At 36.9% G+C, this 18,298-nt stretch overlaps 1 protein-coding gene across 1 annotated transcript; it reads left to right on the forward strand.

Annotated features, from left to right (window-relative positions):
• Positions 1 to 356: 356 nt before the first annotated feature.
• LOC117404752 (membrane-spanning 4-domains subfamily A member 4A-like) lies at positions 357 to 17,451 on the forward strand. The gene is made up of 7 exons (XM_034914910.2): positions 357 to 500; positions 6,760 to 6,926; positions 9,931 to 10,038; positions 14,108 to 14,164; positions 15,317 to 15,523; positions 16,592 to 16,699; positions 17,004 to 17,451. The coding sequence occupies exons 1-7, from the start codon at positions 404 to 406 to the stop codon at positions 17,028 to 17,030; spliced, it is 771 nt and encodes a 256-aa protein (XP_034770801.2). The 5' UTR covers positions 357 to 403; the 3' UTR covers positions 17,031 to 17,451.
• Positions 17,452 to 18,298: the final 847 nt, after the last annotated feature.

Here is an 18,298-nt window from a genome sequence, read left to right on the forward strand (position 1 = left end):
CATGCATCTCTCCAGCTTGTTGAGTCTATGTCACGTCAAGTCAAGGCTGTGATTACTGCAAATGTTTTTTCAACTCGATACAGGGTGCAGGTCCTAATAACATGTCAGGGTAAAGTAGGTCACAATGATCTACTTTTCATGTTACTGATGGATCTCATTTTAAATGTATATCTGACCATGCTTGTTATTTCTGCTGAAGAAATAAAGACCACAAGTACATGTCTAGACCACAGTAACGCTTCAATGCATGCTGCCCTTACAGCTGTATTTTCAGCTTCAAACCACTTCCTGAGGTGGTCTGGAAACATCTTAAAATAAGCCTGCACTGATTGGTCTCAATGTGTGAATGTCAAAGTCAGAAGGAACAGGGGCAGCTCTTCCTCTCTTCATTAGAGCACTAGCTATGGAGATGGAACACATTTACACTGGGCCGCAGACACCAGACCAGGATATCCACTCTGACGTCTCACCAGGGTTGAAACAGCCTGGAAGACACACAGGTAATTAATGATCCTGGATTTTCTCATATATATAAAAGTGTTTAATATGTATATCTCTGTTTCCGCCACGTGACATTACACAGTTTATTTATTTTATTTTATTGATACAGGGGAGGTCATTTTTTTATATATACAGAAGATAAATGCTTAACACAAGTTAACAATTCCGTCACAGACAGTTCCACATACAGTGGTCACGATGATGATAATCAATAAATCATCAACCTGAAGAGAGATTCTGTGAATCTATCCCGCTGACAAATAGACCAAAGCCAGGAAACAACATAGCCGTGCTAGTATCAGATGCCTCACTATTTTCAAAATCTCAATCTCACCACTTCTAGCTCGACTCCACGTGTTTGAAAACCAAGCATGGAAGCATGGATGGGCATGACCTAGCAAAGCTTGTTTTAATGAATATTTTTTATTTGCCTTCCCATGTGTGTAATAACCAAAAGAAAATACCTGCAAACTCCACGGCAAAATTCCACAAGTTCATAATGCTTAAAGTAGCTGTAATATTTGGTTAATTGACTCCAGATTAAGTATTCTCAGTAGGTTGTTATAGGTGTTCATAATGTAAAAATATTCTCACTTGCTTTATCACTAGCCTGTTTATACACACACACACACACACACACACACACACACACACACACACACACACACACACTGTATTTGCTTGAAATAGCCAGGTTCTTATTTTCTCAATCTTCTCTTCTCTGGTTGGTTATTTGGAGAACGGCTTTTGTTTGACAGTAGGTGGTAATTGACCACTGTGAAATTATTGCTGCAGCACCACTTAAGTTTTGTGTTACAGTTAATTTGTAAAATCAGTAAATCTATAAATTATCCAGTAAGACGTACATTTACCAGTCCATCGGGAGCCGCAGAGGCAGGAGGGACATCGCCCCACCAGCTCTGAGTCTCTTCAGACATATAACAGGTGTATCTGTATATTAAAGATTGGATCGATTTCCTTTAACCTGAAAAATACCAAAATACAGTATTTTCTTTTATGTAGACTTTTGTTCTGCTTGATGAAAGAAAATCTCCGTTCTGTACACACCCTCTGAATGCTGTCTGTCAACGTCAGCAGCAACACAGTAATCCCAACAAGAATAACAACTAGTCTCTGCTTTGAATGACAAGTTGTAGAAATGCAGACTGCAGACTGATTACTTTGAATACACTTTATGTACACACTGTAAACAAGTTACTGAACAAACAGCATGATCACCACTAAGACACGTAGACTACTAGATATTTTTAATTACTAAAACCCTTTTTTTTCATTTTACTTTCGCTAATAAATGTTAGCACCTTCACAATATTCATTCAACTCCTGATTATAAAATAAAAAATCACCGGTACTTTTATTCTTAAAAGTTCACAAACCATGTTCATGTTTATGTAGGAGGTACCTGAACTGAAGTGAAACGCTGTTACACATATTTGGGTACATTTATTAATGTATTATTTACTTTTCTGAAGCTTGAGCCTTAGTTCTCTTTTATTATTATTATTATTATTATTATTATTATTATTATTATTATTATTATTATTATTATTATTATTATTAATAACTAAAAGGTAATAACAACGTACACATATAATGCTACAAACAAAATTTGCCAGAACAGATATTAATACAGAAATTTGAATCTTTCTAAACTTTCTTACATCCCTTATTGCAATATTATTATTATTATTATTATTATTATTATTATTATCATTATTATTATTATTATTATTATTATGGTAGTCTGGCTAAGAGGACACCCCTCGGGAAGCAGGCAAAGTGTTCTCTTAGCTCAGAGTTGACCACCGTACACAATATGCCAATCACAATATGAATCAATAAATACAAATGTATTTATTACTTATGTCATGATACACGTGCATCAATATATGAGATGAACAGAATAAATAAAATAAAAGCAATAGACAAGTGTATGTTAATAAACCATAATAACAAGCTAACATTAATAACAATTATTATTATTATTATTATTATTATTATTATTATTATTATTATTAATAATAATAATAATAATAATAATAATAATAATAATAATAATAATAATAATAATAATAATAATAATGTTTTGTCCCCTAATATAACCTAAGGAGGTATAACTGAAGTGTACACAAATGAAGCAATTTTTTATTGTATATATTTGGGGAATACTGGGGAAACACAGTATAACAAATTAAAACATCCTTTTTTGCCATTGAACAGTGAATTGTATTTTCAATTAGTGATACATGATTCAATTGAATTATTTGACAAATACTGTACCCTGTGGAATCCTTCGAACATATGAAAAGGTTTATTTTTTTGGATGTGTGCAAAATGTTTAAATCATTTAAAAAAATATCAGAAAACAAATAAATGATTTTTTTTAAAGTGAAATAATATTTTAAATATTAAAACCTTGTATGTACATTTTAAAAAAAGAATCAATAATTCACTTGAAATTGGACCACAAATCTCAATTTCGATTATTGCAATTTATTTGTATTGCCAAAAAAACCTCTTGTGTTAACTAGGCCTGCAAGAATACAATCTTCTTTGACACAAATACAGTATTTTTCAATATTAATAAAATGCACATGTAGGACTAGAACCCCATGAAAGTAGTAAAATATAATTCACATTAAAATGACTTCAGCTGCCTCTCAGTGGACAGAAAACTATGTTAAGCCAAGTACAAATCAAAAAGGGTTTGTTTTAGACACTCAAATATGAGTTTTGTACCACTTTGGAAATACACGCGCCAAACACAGATTATAATTCTCTAGCAAGCAGCCAGCCTTAAAGAGAAAAAGGTTATTATCACATTTTGACCAGGTTCTCACATTCTGCACCAGGCAGACATCTGTGTACACCTGATGTAAACTTAAAGGTTACCATGTACATAAGTGGGACTAACTGCCCAAATAGTGCAAATTTTAGGGAGTGTTTATTAATTATTCACTATTCTTTGATCTGCATTGTATCGCACCTCCAAGAGACAACTGCCCCGTAACAAGCTACGAGGCATAGCCAACAGAACCACAGGAGAAAAGCCTTGATGACTTCATCTTATCTTTTGATATAAGTAGCAGGAGTGTGTATATTTCTTGTTCATATTATTTGTTTAATCTCTTTATAAATATGATTTATAGTGTTACAAAACACCCTGCAAAGTTTATAAGAAACACATCACATTACCTTTGCTGTGTCCCGTTCCTCAGCGCTATTGCCCACTCTTTTAAAAATTGAAGTCACATCTCATAGATCATACATCAAATGGGCAATACATTTAAGAACATAAGAAAGTTTAAAAAACGAGAGGAGGACATTCGGCCCATCTTGCTCGTTTGGTTGTTAGTAGCTTATTGATCCCAGAATCTCATCAAGCAGCTTCTTGAAGGATCCCAGGGTGTCTACTGGGGAGTTGGTTCCAGACCCTCACAATTCTCTGTGTAAAAAAGTGCCACCTATTTTCTGTTCTGAATGCCCCTTTATCTAATTTCCATTTGTGACCCCTGGTCCTTGTTTCTTTTTTCAGGTCAAAAAAGTCCCCTGGGTCGACATTGTCAATACTTTTTAGAATTTTGAATGTTTGAATCAGATCACCACGTAGTCTTCTTTGTTCAAGACTGAATAGATTCAATTCTTTTAGCCTGTCTGAATACGACATGCCTTTTAAACCAGGGATAATTCTGGTCGCTCTTCTTTGCACTCTTTCTAGAACAGTAATATCCTTTTTGTAACGAGGTGACCAGAACTGAACACAATGTTCTAGATGAGGTCTTACTAATGCATTGTAAAGTTTTACTAGTGCACTGTGTCAAGAGACTGTTGCATGATCTTGGTTAGTTGTTTGTAAATAAATTATTTCATTTCTTTGAGTACTATTGGGAGGATCACATCTGGCCCAGAGGATTTGTTTATTTTAAGAGCTCCTAGTACCTTTAACACTTCTGTCTCTGTTATGCTAAAGTTGTTGTCCGTATCCTCCTTTGTAAAAACTTGTGAAAAGTAATCATTTGATATATTTGCTATTTTTTTTCTTCGTTTATGGTTTTGCCATTTGTGTCTCTTAGACATTTAACCTCCTCTTTGAATGTTCTCTTGCTTTTATAGTATTGGAAAAACATTTTGGAATAGGTTTTAGCCCACTTAGCAATGTTCATTTCTGTCCTTGGCCTTTCTAACTTCCTTTTTGACTTGCGTTTGCAGTTCCAAGTACTCTTTATGTGTACTTTGTTTTTAGTCCCTTTTAAATGCTCTGTAAAATGTCTCTTTTTGTGAATATATTTAATATATAATATAGATATTAAACCATTTTGGCCATTTTGTTTTCGATTTGTCAACTTTTGGGATGTAATTGTTTTACATTACATTTTTTTAAAAAAACAGCCATCCTTTTTCTGTGGATGTGTTCTCTATTTTACTCCAATCTACTTCTGTTAGTCTCTGTTTCATACCGTCATAGTTTACTTTTCTAAAATTGTAAACCTTAGCTTTAGTCATTACTTTTGGGGTTTTAAAAATCACTTCAAATGAGACCATGTTGTGGTCTGAGTTTACCAGTGACTCTCTGACCTCTGTTTTAGTTATTCTGTCTTCGTTATTTGAAAATACTAAATCAAGGCATCTTTCCCCTCTAGTTGGTGCCTTGACAGATTGCGTTAGGAAGCAGTCATTTGTCATTTCCACCACTTCAATTTTGTCCGTCATGCTCGCCACCAGGTTTTCGCATTTTATATGGGGAAGTTTAAATCCTCCATTATTATGGCTTCTCCTTTGCTACACGCATTTCTAATGTCATTGTATAACAGATTATTTTGCTCGCAGTCTGAATTTGGCGGTCTATAGCATGCTCCTATTATTATGCCCTTTAAATTTTTGTCCATTATTGACCAATATTAATTTGCCGTTGTTTTCTTCATCCAGATTTAACACCTAGGCTTCAAGACTATTTCTTATGTATAGCGCTACCCCTCCGCCTCTTCTGTCCTGCCTGTCTTTCCTATACAGTGTATACCCACTAATATTATATTCGTCTCCATCACTCTCAGACAACCAAGTTTCTGTAACACCTATCACATCGTAGTTACTTGTTAGTGCAGTGGCTTTAAGTTATAACATTTTGTTTCTGAGACTTCTAGCATTAAGATAAATACATTTAATAGTTGTCTTACCTGAGTTGTTGCCCTTGTTTTGATGTGGACTCCCTTCTGTTTTTTTGTTTTCTCAAATGAAGATGAAGCCTTCCTGTGTGCACCACGATTTCAGTCATGCATTTTGATTTTGTATTTCCAGCTGTCCGTATGCTCGTTTGCAAGGTGCCGGCAGTATCCCAGAAAATACCACAGTTTTGGTCTTATTTTAATATCCTTCCTAACTCTCTGAATTTGTTTTGCAGGGATCTTGGCCTGTCTCTCCCTATGTTGTTTATACCGATATGGACGACTACTACCGGGTCGTCTCCTGTTTGTTCTAGGAGCCTGTCCACGTTCTCAGTGACGTGCGTGACAGAGTCTCCTGGAAGGCAGCACACTGTTGTAGTAAGGGGGTCCAAACTGCGAACTGAACTTGCTGTGTTTCTCAATATGGAGTCCCCAACAATCATGACCTCCCTTCTTTTTGCTGTCTGGCCAGCACTGTTTATAGTGTCCTGGATGTTGTTCCTTTCGTTCTCTTGACGTTGGTTTTGATCATCTAAATTTTGAAGTGGCTTGAATTTGTTGGATGATTTCTGGTGGTTGTGTTTGACGAAGTTTCTTTTTTACCTGAACCCAACTGTTTTGACCATCTTCCATCTCCCTGGTGGCTTTCAGTCTGCTAGGGGTGCTGACTTCCATTAATTCCATGAATTGTGGGTGTGCTAGCTCCTCAAGCTCCTGTTGCTGTCTCATTTCCTGCAGCTTCATTTCTAGCATACTTACTAGTTTAAGCAAGTCCTGGATCGTGCAGCACTTTACACACACTTGGTTGAGCTCTGCTGGGTTTTCTTGGATTTCCCACATCATGCAGGTGTTACAGATTACTGGCTTGAAGACCATGTTAAATTTTCTTTTTGGAAGTTTAGTTTAGCTTCTGCAGTTGTCAACCTGCTTTCAAACTGCTTCTAACTGCTCTGTACTTTTCCACGACTGTACTTCTCCCATGCTGTCGCTTCCTAAAGATCTCAATGTATCTACATTAGCAAAAAATAAATACAACTCAATTTGTGTTTCTTTTTTTTTAATGTGCCACTACCAGACCAGGCAAGCACCATGGCTTCACATGTAACAACAGCTGGAGGGTTTGCTATTGTTACTCACGCTTACCCCCTGAGCAGTGCTGGCCAGGCTGCACCAGGAACAGTGGCAAGCCAGCTGCCAGGGCCGATGCAGACATTTCTACGAGGACAGCCCAAAGCTTTGGGGGTAAGTCAGCAATTATATACACATTGTGTGCAGCGATTTCTTAAGCTTAGAGAGCACACTACTGTACTGTAGCACTGTATATGGTATGCAATGGAAAACATTTCTTCCATGGGTTGCACAGCAGGAAAGCAATATATTGAAATGTTAAACTGCATGTATAGTACAGCAAATGTAATGTTCTCATCTCTGTGAATTCATTCTAGTTGAATAAAAAGTCACTTTAGATGTTTTTATTTTTGTTATGTTTTTTATTGACCAATAAAACACATTCTCAAGAGAGTTCTATAAGATGCAGTACTATAATACTATAGTGTATATGTGAAGAATACAGATCAAACCCTTGTTAACAGCTGTTCAATAACTCAAACAGTGCACAGCAATCCAGTTGGCAGCAGGTAAGTCAAGCACAGGAGATGAAGGTGAAACTGATTTGATTATCGGTGACACAATGTGCCCCAGTCTGTGTCTCAGGTCTTCAAGAGCTATGAATCTTGAGCCTTTCAATGTCAGTTTCAATGTTATAATACAAAAGCTTGAATTGGAATTGGATAAAATAATTATATTCTAAAACGCGGCCAATTCTACTTTTAAAAATCCAATTCCCAGATGCCCCTTTCACCCCAAGTGCGTCACGTCAAAACATCAGCGTCCGGCGCAACACTCCTTCATTAGGATGTCATGGAGGCTTTCACACTGGCCACATGGCATTCATTCAACATTGTACAAAACAGATCTGTAAATGTATTTCTCTAACCAATCACAGTCCAGCACGCTACCCCTCACATCATCGTCACGGCAATGAACATCATCATGGGCACCATTAGAAGTGATGAATGTCCAACTGAGCAGTTTTCAAAATATCAAAAATGATAAAGATATAGAGAGAAAAGAAGACTGGGGTGAGATCAACACTGAGGTTTTAAATCATGTAAAACCGTTTTAATCTAGTAAACAGTATTTCAAACAGTGGCTTTTGGTATTTAGCTTTAGACCCCCACTCCCCTCTGAATAAATCATCTTCATCTATACAAATGCATATATATGATGGAAACACTACATTTTAGTGTGATGGTACATTTGTTACAGTAGTCTAGTTAATTAAACATATTGGCTATGGCTTGAAGCAGTTGTTGCAGTGCGCAGTCACTGTTCCCAGTCAGTAGACAGCTCTGCCTTGCACACACATGGAGCACAGACTGGCAATCAGAACACGCTGAGCCCGTTTAGGGTCAAGTGCTTGCTTTTCATGAAAGTATACTGGTTTGCATTGATTTAAAAAAAAAAGTTTAATAAATGAAATCCAGAGCTTGCATTAGAACTATCAAAGTTAAAAAAACAACAAATTCAAAATGTTGTATTTAATTTCAGTACATATATTTAAAAATGATAGTGGAACATTGTATCTTTAATAAAAGATGTGGTTACACTGTAAGTAGACTTGTATTCTATAAGGGGGTGCTACAGAACACTAATGTGCCGTCGACTGTGTAAATATGTATATGTATATGTGGCAAAGTGGTGAGTGAATACAGGTGAGTGCAGTGCAGAGCAAATATGAAACAGACAGACAATGATTTCCAGGTGCAAGGGTGTTTATTGATTTAATTAATAATGTCCAGAGCCTTATGGCAAACACCTGTAAATAATAATGTTGGAGTGATACAGCGGTGTGTATCACTCGGTATTTGTAATTCCCCGGGTTTGACCCGTAACCAAAAAGTCCAGTTTTACACACCAACACTAAACACAGAACACAAACACAGTATTTAGTGATAGTGAATATGTCCAAGTGGTGTAATACAGTTCTCCGTGAAATGCAGGGGTGAAAGTGATGTCTGGGTTTATGCTGGCTTTCGCTACAGCTCCAGATCGTGCAACTGGTAGTCTATTAAAAACAGACGACAGTTAACAAAACACTAACAAACACAAGACAAAACTCACGGTTCACGAAACAGCACAGACTCCTTGTAGGTTTTCAACACTAACCATTTACCAAGGAACAGATCACGTCAGCTATGACTCCTATTTATATCCACGCTCATGACCCCTAGGTTAACGAGTGCATCTGCTCCTCCAATCCTCAGATGCCACACCGTTTACCATCTGGGTAATTGAGTTTGGATACCGTAGCTGCACCCCTTTCCTAAATGACCAACTTCCACCTACCCTACGGAATAAATTGTCGTGCCATTTAGTTAAGGGTACTCTGTTCCTGTTACACAGTGCCCTGACTGGTCGAGAGGGAGATCTAACACCCAGCACCATTCGATCTCTGTCACAGTATACTACTCTCCTCAAGCAGATGGACAGACACTGTCTGGACTGACAGTAGTTAGTATTTATTTTTGTTTTTATGTTTGGCCCAACCATGTCAAGTTGCTCAGCAAACCTGGCTCTGCTCATTCTGAAGAACGTAAAAAAAAAAAAAACACATATCATTGTCCAGTTTCAGCTCCTGCACAGGCCCTGCTATTCACCCAGCATTTTCGATGTTATAAACCACAAAGACACCGACACCACTGCCCCACATATAACAATAATGTCTTCATCGCTGCCTCCTTCTTGATCTCTTGTGCTTCACAGATTTACCTTCTCTTTGCAATACAACGATTTTAACGCATTTGCCAAATGCTGACGCTTTGACACTTGGTGTGAAAAGTCCTTTACTCTCAAGTTGCAAGGACACAGAAACAGGGCAGACTTACCAACACAATTCTAGCTGATTTGCTGGTTTCTGAGGACCAGCTGCAAGATCTGAGCAGATCTTCGACTATGCTTGTCTGTAAAATCTTGGAAACAAGTGCATTTCACAGTCTGAGTGGACCCTAGAGTATAGATCCTACATCTCTAATACAATCTAAATCAACATTTGAATTCATCGTTTATCTCTACGATTTATACAACAATATGTAATACCAATGAAATGTTTTATTTATTTGCAAAATGTGTGAAATGTTAAAATTCCTGAGTTTTCTTATCCTGAAATCTGCTTTTGTTTTGTAAGGTCGTGCAAATAATAATTGGGATTGTGAGTCTGCTGTTTGGTCCTGTCCTGGTGAATGCGTACACGTTTGCAGGAATCATTGGATTACCTTTCTGGACTGGTGTATGGGTAAGGAAAATAAGTAATACCTTTGTTTCTTCATGGATTTTACCCCAGATTTTCTTCACAATTTGAAATGTCCAATTCAAATGTCACAGAGTATGCTCCAAACAGGGCAGAGAAATAAAATACTCCTTACATCCAGGATCAATTCCAGAGGAGACCCAATAGTCCATTCTGTACATTTCTAGAAGATTGCTGTCAATTTACTTGAGGTAGGCACAGAATATCCTGCATCTTCAGAAGATTCTCAAGATCCAAGGGTAACAGTCCCATGCATGGCTCTCTGCAGGATCTTACCTTGCTAAATATATTGTTTGTCTTTCATGCAGCCTGCTTTTAGGGGAGCTGAAGAAGAACATTTGTGCACACACATTTAGCAAGTAACAGTGTTTCCATAAAAATAAACAAACACTTTTCATTGATATAGATTTTTTTAAACCTTAAAAGATGGAAACCCAGTTAGTGGTACTTTTCCACTTTAACCAAAATGTACAACAAAAATGTCAATATAATGCAGATAAACTTGTCTAATCATGTGGCCTGGTTTTCCACTGTGGCAAATTGCCCACGTACCACATTTACTATGACACTGGCAGTTTGCTTGCATTTTGGCCACAGTGGAAAATATAGGCCAAGGACTTACTCAGTTTGGCAGAAGTAGCAAATACTGTGTTCTGTTCTACTTGACTTCAACAACAGACTAGAACAGTTTCACAAATATCACATTCATTATTATTCAAAAAAAAACTTTGAAAAATCAACAAATAATTCCAGAGTTAACACGTGTGGAAAGGCTCCTGCTGTGGTATGTTGTGTTTTTAATAAATACATGTGTGTTCACTTTATGTTTTATAATTTCACTAGTTAATTCATTTTGGTAATGTTTACATGTTCATATTTACATTTTAGTGTTGGCTTGTTTAGTTGGTAAGATACTATTGCACCGGAGGGTAAAGGGGCTGCACTGCAATTGACTCACTGATCTGTTTGATAGTTCACAATTGTCTTAGTGGTTGTCTTATTTAAACTGGCTTGGCCCAATCACTCCAGGGTAAAGAGGGGAGGGCAGAGGCTGAAGCGAGGCGAGGCGAGGCGTAGGCTCTGCGGATTTGACCCAGATGGTCTCTTGTCTATTTGGACTGAGAGTGTGGTTCTGCCATGCTGTATTTATTTTTCTAACTACTTTAGTGTTTATATTTAAATCTCAGCCATTTGAATTAAATCTATACTTCTGGATCTATTTGAGGTTAAATTGGAGAGAGTGTATATTGTAGGGAATCGTATTTTATAACCTACGATTCAAGTCCAAACGATGATTAAAACTTAAATATAGTTCCCTTTATGGTGACACACATATTAATAACATTATCATTAGCAACTAGCCATTACAGAAGTCGGGTATTGATCAGTTTGGCCTTTCCCTCTGGGGGCACTGGCACACACCTTCCAAGTGAACAGGATGGACTTGGGATGCATCTCAAATAGACATCTGCTCTGCTGGTGTTTATACCCAGCTATCCCAGAGCCTACATGAGTTTTAACTCATTTGCTGTCTTCCTAATTCTGGCTGACAGCAGTAGTCTGGCAAGCCACTTGCTTCTCTGTTCTGCTAAATGTGTTCTTCTAGTTATCTGGAAATGTCCCAACCACAGGGCTTAAACTGTCGTTGCCTTAGCAACCTATTTCTGTCAGCGTCTGTTCAGCTAAGACTGGTTTCCTGTTCAGAGTACAGTGGTTTGCTGAGCAGGCCTTATTAGCAGACCTGTTGCTGGCATTATCATTGCTATCCTTACATAGATTTGAACTACAAACATGTTTCTCTAAATGGCGCCTTCAGATACTTTTCAAAAGGTATTTTCCTACAATATTAAGTGTTTATTTAAGTGATAGTGCCCATCGATGTTTTTATTAAACAAATGTTTTACTTGTCAGAGTTGCTTATAGTTTATCTGAACAGTGCTAGATATCTGAACAGCACAATGTTACTGAGCGCCAGTCAAGCTGACAGACTATGATTGGCTGACTCTGCAGGTACAGGATTGGTTGCTTTGCTCTGTGCAAAGAATTGATTGACTGGTTTTGCTCAATAATAAAATATATTTGGACCAATTGTCTCTGTTTAGTATTGCTGTCCAATAGATATGAACTGACCTTTCATTATGGCAAGTCAAAATGAAAAAGCCGGCACTTGTGCAGATTGATTTTGTTTGATTCACAGTAGATGCCGTGACGTTCCAGAGGGCATCTACTGTCTGATAGAAGCCAGCTAGAGCTGGAAGCTGATTCCCTGATGGTACTGAAGTGTTTTCTAATATTTGATTCAGAACTGCTATTTATAATTTATTATAAGCATGTAATGCTTAATGTGGTGTCATAATGTAGCCTAATATTTGCATTTTTTAAAAAAAATAATGAGATATTATTATTTATTTCTTAGCAGACACCCTTATCCAGGGCGACTCACAATTGTTACAAGATATCACATTTTTACCTACAATTACATTATTATTATTATTATTTTTTTTTTACACATTATTTTTACATACAATTACCCATTTATACAGTTGGGTTTTTACTGGAGCAATCTAGGTAAAGTACCTTGCTCAAGGGTACAGCAGCAGTGTCCCCCACCTGGGATCGGACCCACGACCCTCCGGTCAAGAGTCCAGAGCCCTAACCACTACTCCACACTGCTGCCCCTGAGATATCTATTTTACTTTAAATCGAATAGGTCATATATTTTGCTTTATATTCAGTATCACTACGAAATGACTAAAGGTTCTAAACTAATTTATTAAATCACTGCAAAAACATATAATGGAAATGATAAAAGTGTGCAGGCTACATTAAAGTTTCAAATGTCACTCCCAGCTCAGCTTCGAGGCGTTTCTTTTCCCCGTGAAGAGAACATCGTTTGCCGCACACAGCAGGATCAGTTTTAGGGTCTCTTCCTCTGTCCCTGCATTTCATAAAAAATAATAATAATAATTTTTAAATATATTACTTATATCATCTGCTAGTTTTGTAGCTACCTATCTAGTTCATTAATTGATAGATAAGTAATTCCAGCAATCGATATGTACTGAAAAGATTTTTTTGCTGTACTTTCTAATCATATATTTAAATCGTGATCATAGATTTAAAAAGATACATTTTATTAGCTAAGCGACTCAATACAACATATATTTCACAAATAATTTGCTTGTTAGATAACTTAACAATATCTACAATTTCCTAGCTAACTACAGTTACATTGCATTTCTGTGCAGCCACGTCTGCCATATTTGCAAATTGTTCCCACTTGTCTCCACCTTTAATGCAAAGAGTTCTGGGACTTCAGCACAAACACTTCCGCAGAAGACAATTGTTTTGTACACTCAGTCGAAAGGTGCGATGAAGGGCACATAAAACACCTTTCACTTGTTCCCTAAGGAATTGGGACAACCCTTAAGATGGTGAACATAGTACATCTGCCCCTCAAGGGAAGGTAACGAGTGAGCAAGGGTGCGGTTTGCAACGCAGCCTAGGTTCAGTGCATAAACAAAGTGAAGGAACAGATTGTGATTCTCCGCCCCCCTTTTATGCCGTCACACATGACCCCTTGGTAAACGAGTGCAACTGCCTCTCCAATCTGCGGCTGCCACGTCGTTTCCCTTCCGGGTCAATGCATTAGTGCAACGGAGTCCCGTCCTCTTTCTAGCTGGCCGACTTCCCTTGAACCCTGGGAAAGAACTGTCAGGCCAGCCCGTCCAGAGAACTCTGTTCTCGCCGCTTAGCGCCTCACAGGTCGGGAGGGAGATTTACAACCAAGAATCATTGTATTTCTGTCACAGGTTTTTATTGGTGTCTTCACCAGGTAGTTAATTTACATGCACTGAGAACTATTATTATTATACAAGTGTGTCTGTGAACTTGGCATCTCCCATGAGCTTTAACTAATTTGATTGTTTCTTCCAGTGCTGCTATTGACTGTGTCCTGCCTGTTGGAATCCCATACTACTGAATCTTTTTAAAGGTCTCAGTTGTTGTTTATAATCATGGCTTACAATGGAAATCTTACATGTATCTCTTACAGTATATTATCTCTGGATCCCTGGCTGTTGCAGCTGAGAATACCCACAGAAGAGGTCTGGTCAGTATACTGATACACAAATAGAAATACCTGCAAGCTGTAACACACACTTTTTGTGTAACTGAACTTTTTCTAAATCGACTGATTCATTTCTTTTTTATTTAATATTAAGGCTCTTTCTAAGTCAGCATTTCTCAAATGCAGCCATCAGTGTTATTTTGTGCAGCCACAGCCACATAGTTGATAGATATTAGAAAGATGGATCTCAAATTAAAACTGTTCATTACTGTTCATACATACCTCTGCTTAACTTACCAGCACTTCAAGTTGATGACGCCCTCATCTTTGTAAACACTCATATGTGCAGCTGTCCACATAACTTTCACGTGTCATTGTACAGTGCGTCAGTCGAGGTGAAATGTTGCTTACAACTTTAAGAAGTCTGCATTGGCACCTTAATAAAAATGAAAGGGTACATTTATGCAAATAGTTAAAAAGGAGAAAAGATACCTGTAACAATAGCCAACGACTTCTGGCACCCAGAATGCAGCGTTCTTCTGGAATTGTGATGTCATCATATCGTTATCTTACTATACTTTTCTAGATTTTGGAAACGTGGCTGACTAAGTTATCGTACTTGTCTTACTATAATTATAGTAGCTATGACCTTTCTTTGACAAAGTAATTGATTTGGAGAAAAGAATCATAGATCTTTTACCAGAAAAAAATGTTGTTTTAACTTAAAACTGTACAAATATGACAAAGAGTGAAGCTATTGATACTGCTGATCTCATTGCTGATGAGGGTTAATTAAGCACATGAAACACATTAACAGCACACATGCAATTAGTAGTAATGGAAACGTTTAACAAATAATGACACGTAGCCATCCTCTGAGACCAGTAGAACGAGCCAGTTCCACCTGGTAACCTGGAGGTACACTATTAGGTAAGTACAATGAGAACTTGTGTAATATCATTCACATCATTATTGAAAACCCATGTCACAATAAAAAAGTACAAGGGTCAAGTAGATTATTTTTTAGAAATAATAGCACTACACTCAGTGTGCTTGTTGTAAATGTAGCCCTTGTGAATATGTGATCATTTAAGAGGTATCGTAGACCCTAGTTCTGAATGTATTGATCTGATTATGCATTGTATTAAGAATAAAACTTGTATTTGTAATGTTGTTGTTTTATTTCACTTCTAGGTGAAGGCATGTTTAGGGATGAACGTTGTCAGTTCTGTTTTTGCTGGAGTTGGATCCATTCTCTATTCAATGAGAGTGTCCGTAGTATCTTTCCACATGGATTACTTGAACAGACCTCCAGATTATTATGACCAGTTATCTAACCACATGGATTACTTGAACAGATCTGCAGAGTATGAGTACCTCCGTAGATACTCTCTAACCATAGTAAGTGTTTACACCGCCTGCAATCTTCAACCTCTCTCTCTTATCATTTTAGCCTTTTTCCTTTTTACCACCTCCTTTTCAACTCTTGTGTCTCATTCACAGGTTTCTCTTTCACTGTTTCATTGTCACTCCCTCACATACAGCACCAGAACTTTATTGTGAGGTTTTTACCAGTTTTTATTCTATATGATTTCTACATACCTTAAAGAGTAAGTAGCAGGGTTCCAAAAAATATGTATTAACAAAATATAGCTTAACACGTTCGCACATGTTGCTACAACTATTTAAATAACGTACTTGTAATTTTTATTATCATTATTAACATCCTGACAACTACACTTAAAACTTTAAAGTCTGTTTCAAAGCTCTTTTCAAAATGGTCTCTCTAGTGCACAGATAGTGTAAGGATTATTGTTCAGAGGCAACACAGCAGTAATGATCCATGATGTGGTACGGAACAGAAAGCCAGAGCACTTGTTATGTTAGTTTGTTCGTTTTTTTTTTAATCGCTCTACCTGCAGTGATTTAGAAGATCTCAAACCCTAGTGCACTAGAGCAGACATTTTGAAAAGAGCTTTGAAACAGACTTTAAAGTTATAAGTGTAAAAAGTTGTCAGGATGTTAACAATGAAAATGAAAATGACAGGTATGTTATTTAAATAGTTGTAGCAACATGTGATGTGTAATGCTATATTTTTCTGTACCCCACTACTTACTCTTTAAAATTGAGTTTTATAGTTATAGATCATTATTGTAGTTAAAATCCCATTGTATTATTATAACTGCCTTGTATGTAATATTTAATATTATCTATAATATTACTATACTAGGATGCATAGTACGGACATAACACCCCTTAAATGCAGCCGAATCTGTAACTATTGCATAAAGTTAAGATCATTGTTGAGAAAAGACTACTCCACAAAGTCCTGCATCAGATCTCCGGATTCACTATCTTATAATGGACCCCAGCATCCAGAATCCAGTATATCCTATAATAGGCTCCATTCTTGTTATAATGTGCTGTCTAGACAATGGCTTTTGAATGAACTGATTTGTGTTTTACAGCATGTAGGCATTCTGGCAGTTCTTCTGGTGCTGAACATTTTGGAGATGTGCATCGCTATCGCTACATCAGCCTTTGGATGCAAATCTGAATGCAGTTACACTGCCATGGTAAATGTGTATCATATTCTACATAAACATGCACCATCATCCTATTCACACTACCTGAACAATGGGTGAATAATCATGCTGCTGTGTGTTTTCTTTAAGTGTAATGTAACAAACTTAATAATATGGCTCTGATGTTCATTTCTATGTAAGAGCCTTCGGTTTGGCTAGGATAAAGGGCAATTGAAAATATTTACACACCTATGGAAAAAAGTAGAAAGCAGGGATTGTGTATGATTATAGATGAGAATGACAGAGAGAGAAACTCTTCTAAGTTCAGTAATGTGCATTTCATTGTCTTTTTCAGCCGGAGGTTGCTTTTCAACAGGCATGAATCCAGTGACCTGGGTGCAGATTTGCTCAATTTAACTATAAGAAGCATGCAGTCAAGAAGACAACTGTCCCTCTGCCTCCTCTAGCAAAGCTTAGCCAGCGCTAAAGACTTCATCTCTGCAAGGTGTTATTATCAGAACAAGTTAAACAACAATGAAATCCTCCCATGTGTAAACTGTCGGGGAATTTGTATTGATATGAAAATGAAAACGTGGTAATTTGCTTTGGATCATTTGTTTGTTTTTGCTTATAATTTTAATAAGATCATTTGTATTTTGAAGTGTAAGTTAAAAGTTGTTCAGTTATGATATTGTTTTTATATTTTAATATGTTTTCATAACAATAATGAAAAAGAAGCATGGTATACAGAAGTGATACATTGAGCTATCTTTTGGTGTTTTATGATATATTGCTTTGCTTAAGAAAAAATAAAAAATAAAAACTTCTTTGAATTTTGAAATGCCATCCCAGGCAAACACTTTTAGTCTGGTTCTATTTGTATCTAAAGGTAATTTATATCATTTTACCTGTTAAACCTGGGGTGGAATAGCCCTCCAGGACCGTGATTGGACCCCTGCTCTAACACTAGGGCACAATGCGCATGCACCTCATTTTGATGAGCACACTGCCTTTGCCCTGTAATGCAATTGTGGTGACATGCTTTGCCCCATCCTTTACTGTCTCCGTTTGTGCCAGTGGTCGGCATAACTCTCTAGGTGTGGCCTCATTTGCATGTTAACTTTGAGTGATTTCGATGACAGCACAGACTTGGTCAACTACATATCAAACTAACCAGGTAAGGGGAAGTTTATCTGAAACACATGGGCAGCTGATGCCATTACAAATTATATATATATATATATATATATATATATATATATATATATATATATATATATATATATACAGTACAGTGCAAAAGTTTTAGGCAGGTGTGAAAAAATGCTGTAAAGTAAGAATGCTTTCAAAAATAGACATGTTAATAGATTATATTTATCAATTAACTAAATGCAAAGTGAGTGAACAGAAGAAAAATCTAAATCAAATCCATATTTGGTGTGACCACCCTTTGCCTTCAAAACAGCATCAATTCTTCTAGGTACACTTGCACAAAGTCAGGGATTTGGTAGGCATATAGTCAGGTGTATGATTAAACAATTATAGCAAACAGGTGCTAATGATCATCAATTCAATATGTAGGTTGAAACATAATCATTAACTGAAACAGAAACAGCTGTGTAGGAGGAATAAAACTGGGTGAGGAACAGC

Source organism: Acipenser ruthenus, chromosome 50, assembly GCF_902713425.1.
Source record: "Acipenser ruthenus chromosome 50, fAciRut3.2 maternal haplotype, whole genome shotgun sequence".
Classification (NCBI taxonomy): Eukaryota; Metazoa; Chordata; class Actinopteri; order Acipenseriformes; family Acipenseridae; genus Acipenser; species Acipenser ruthenus.

Coding starts and splice junctions, on each gene's coding strand:
- LOC117404752 (XM_034914910.2), top strand. CDS start 404: ATGGAGATGGAACACATTTACACTGGGCCGCAGACACCAGACCAGGAT. Junction 501..6,759: donor ACAGCCTGGAAGACACACAG/GTAATTAATGAT, acceptor TGCCACTACCAG/ACCAGGCAAGCACCATGGCT. Junction 14,165..15,316: donor ATACCCACAGAAGAGGTCTG/GTCAGTATACTG, acceptor TTTCACTTCTAG/GTGAAGGCATGTTTAGGGAT.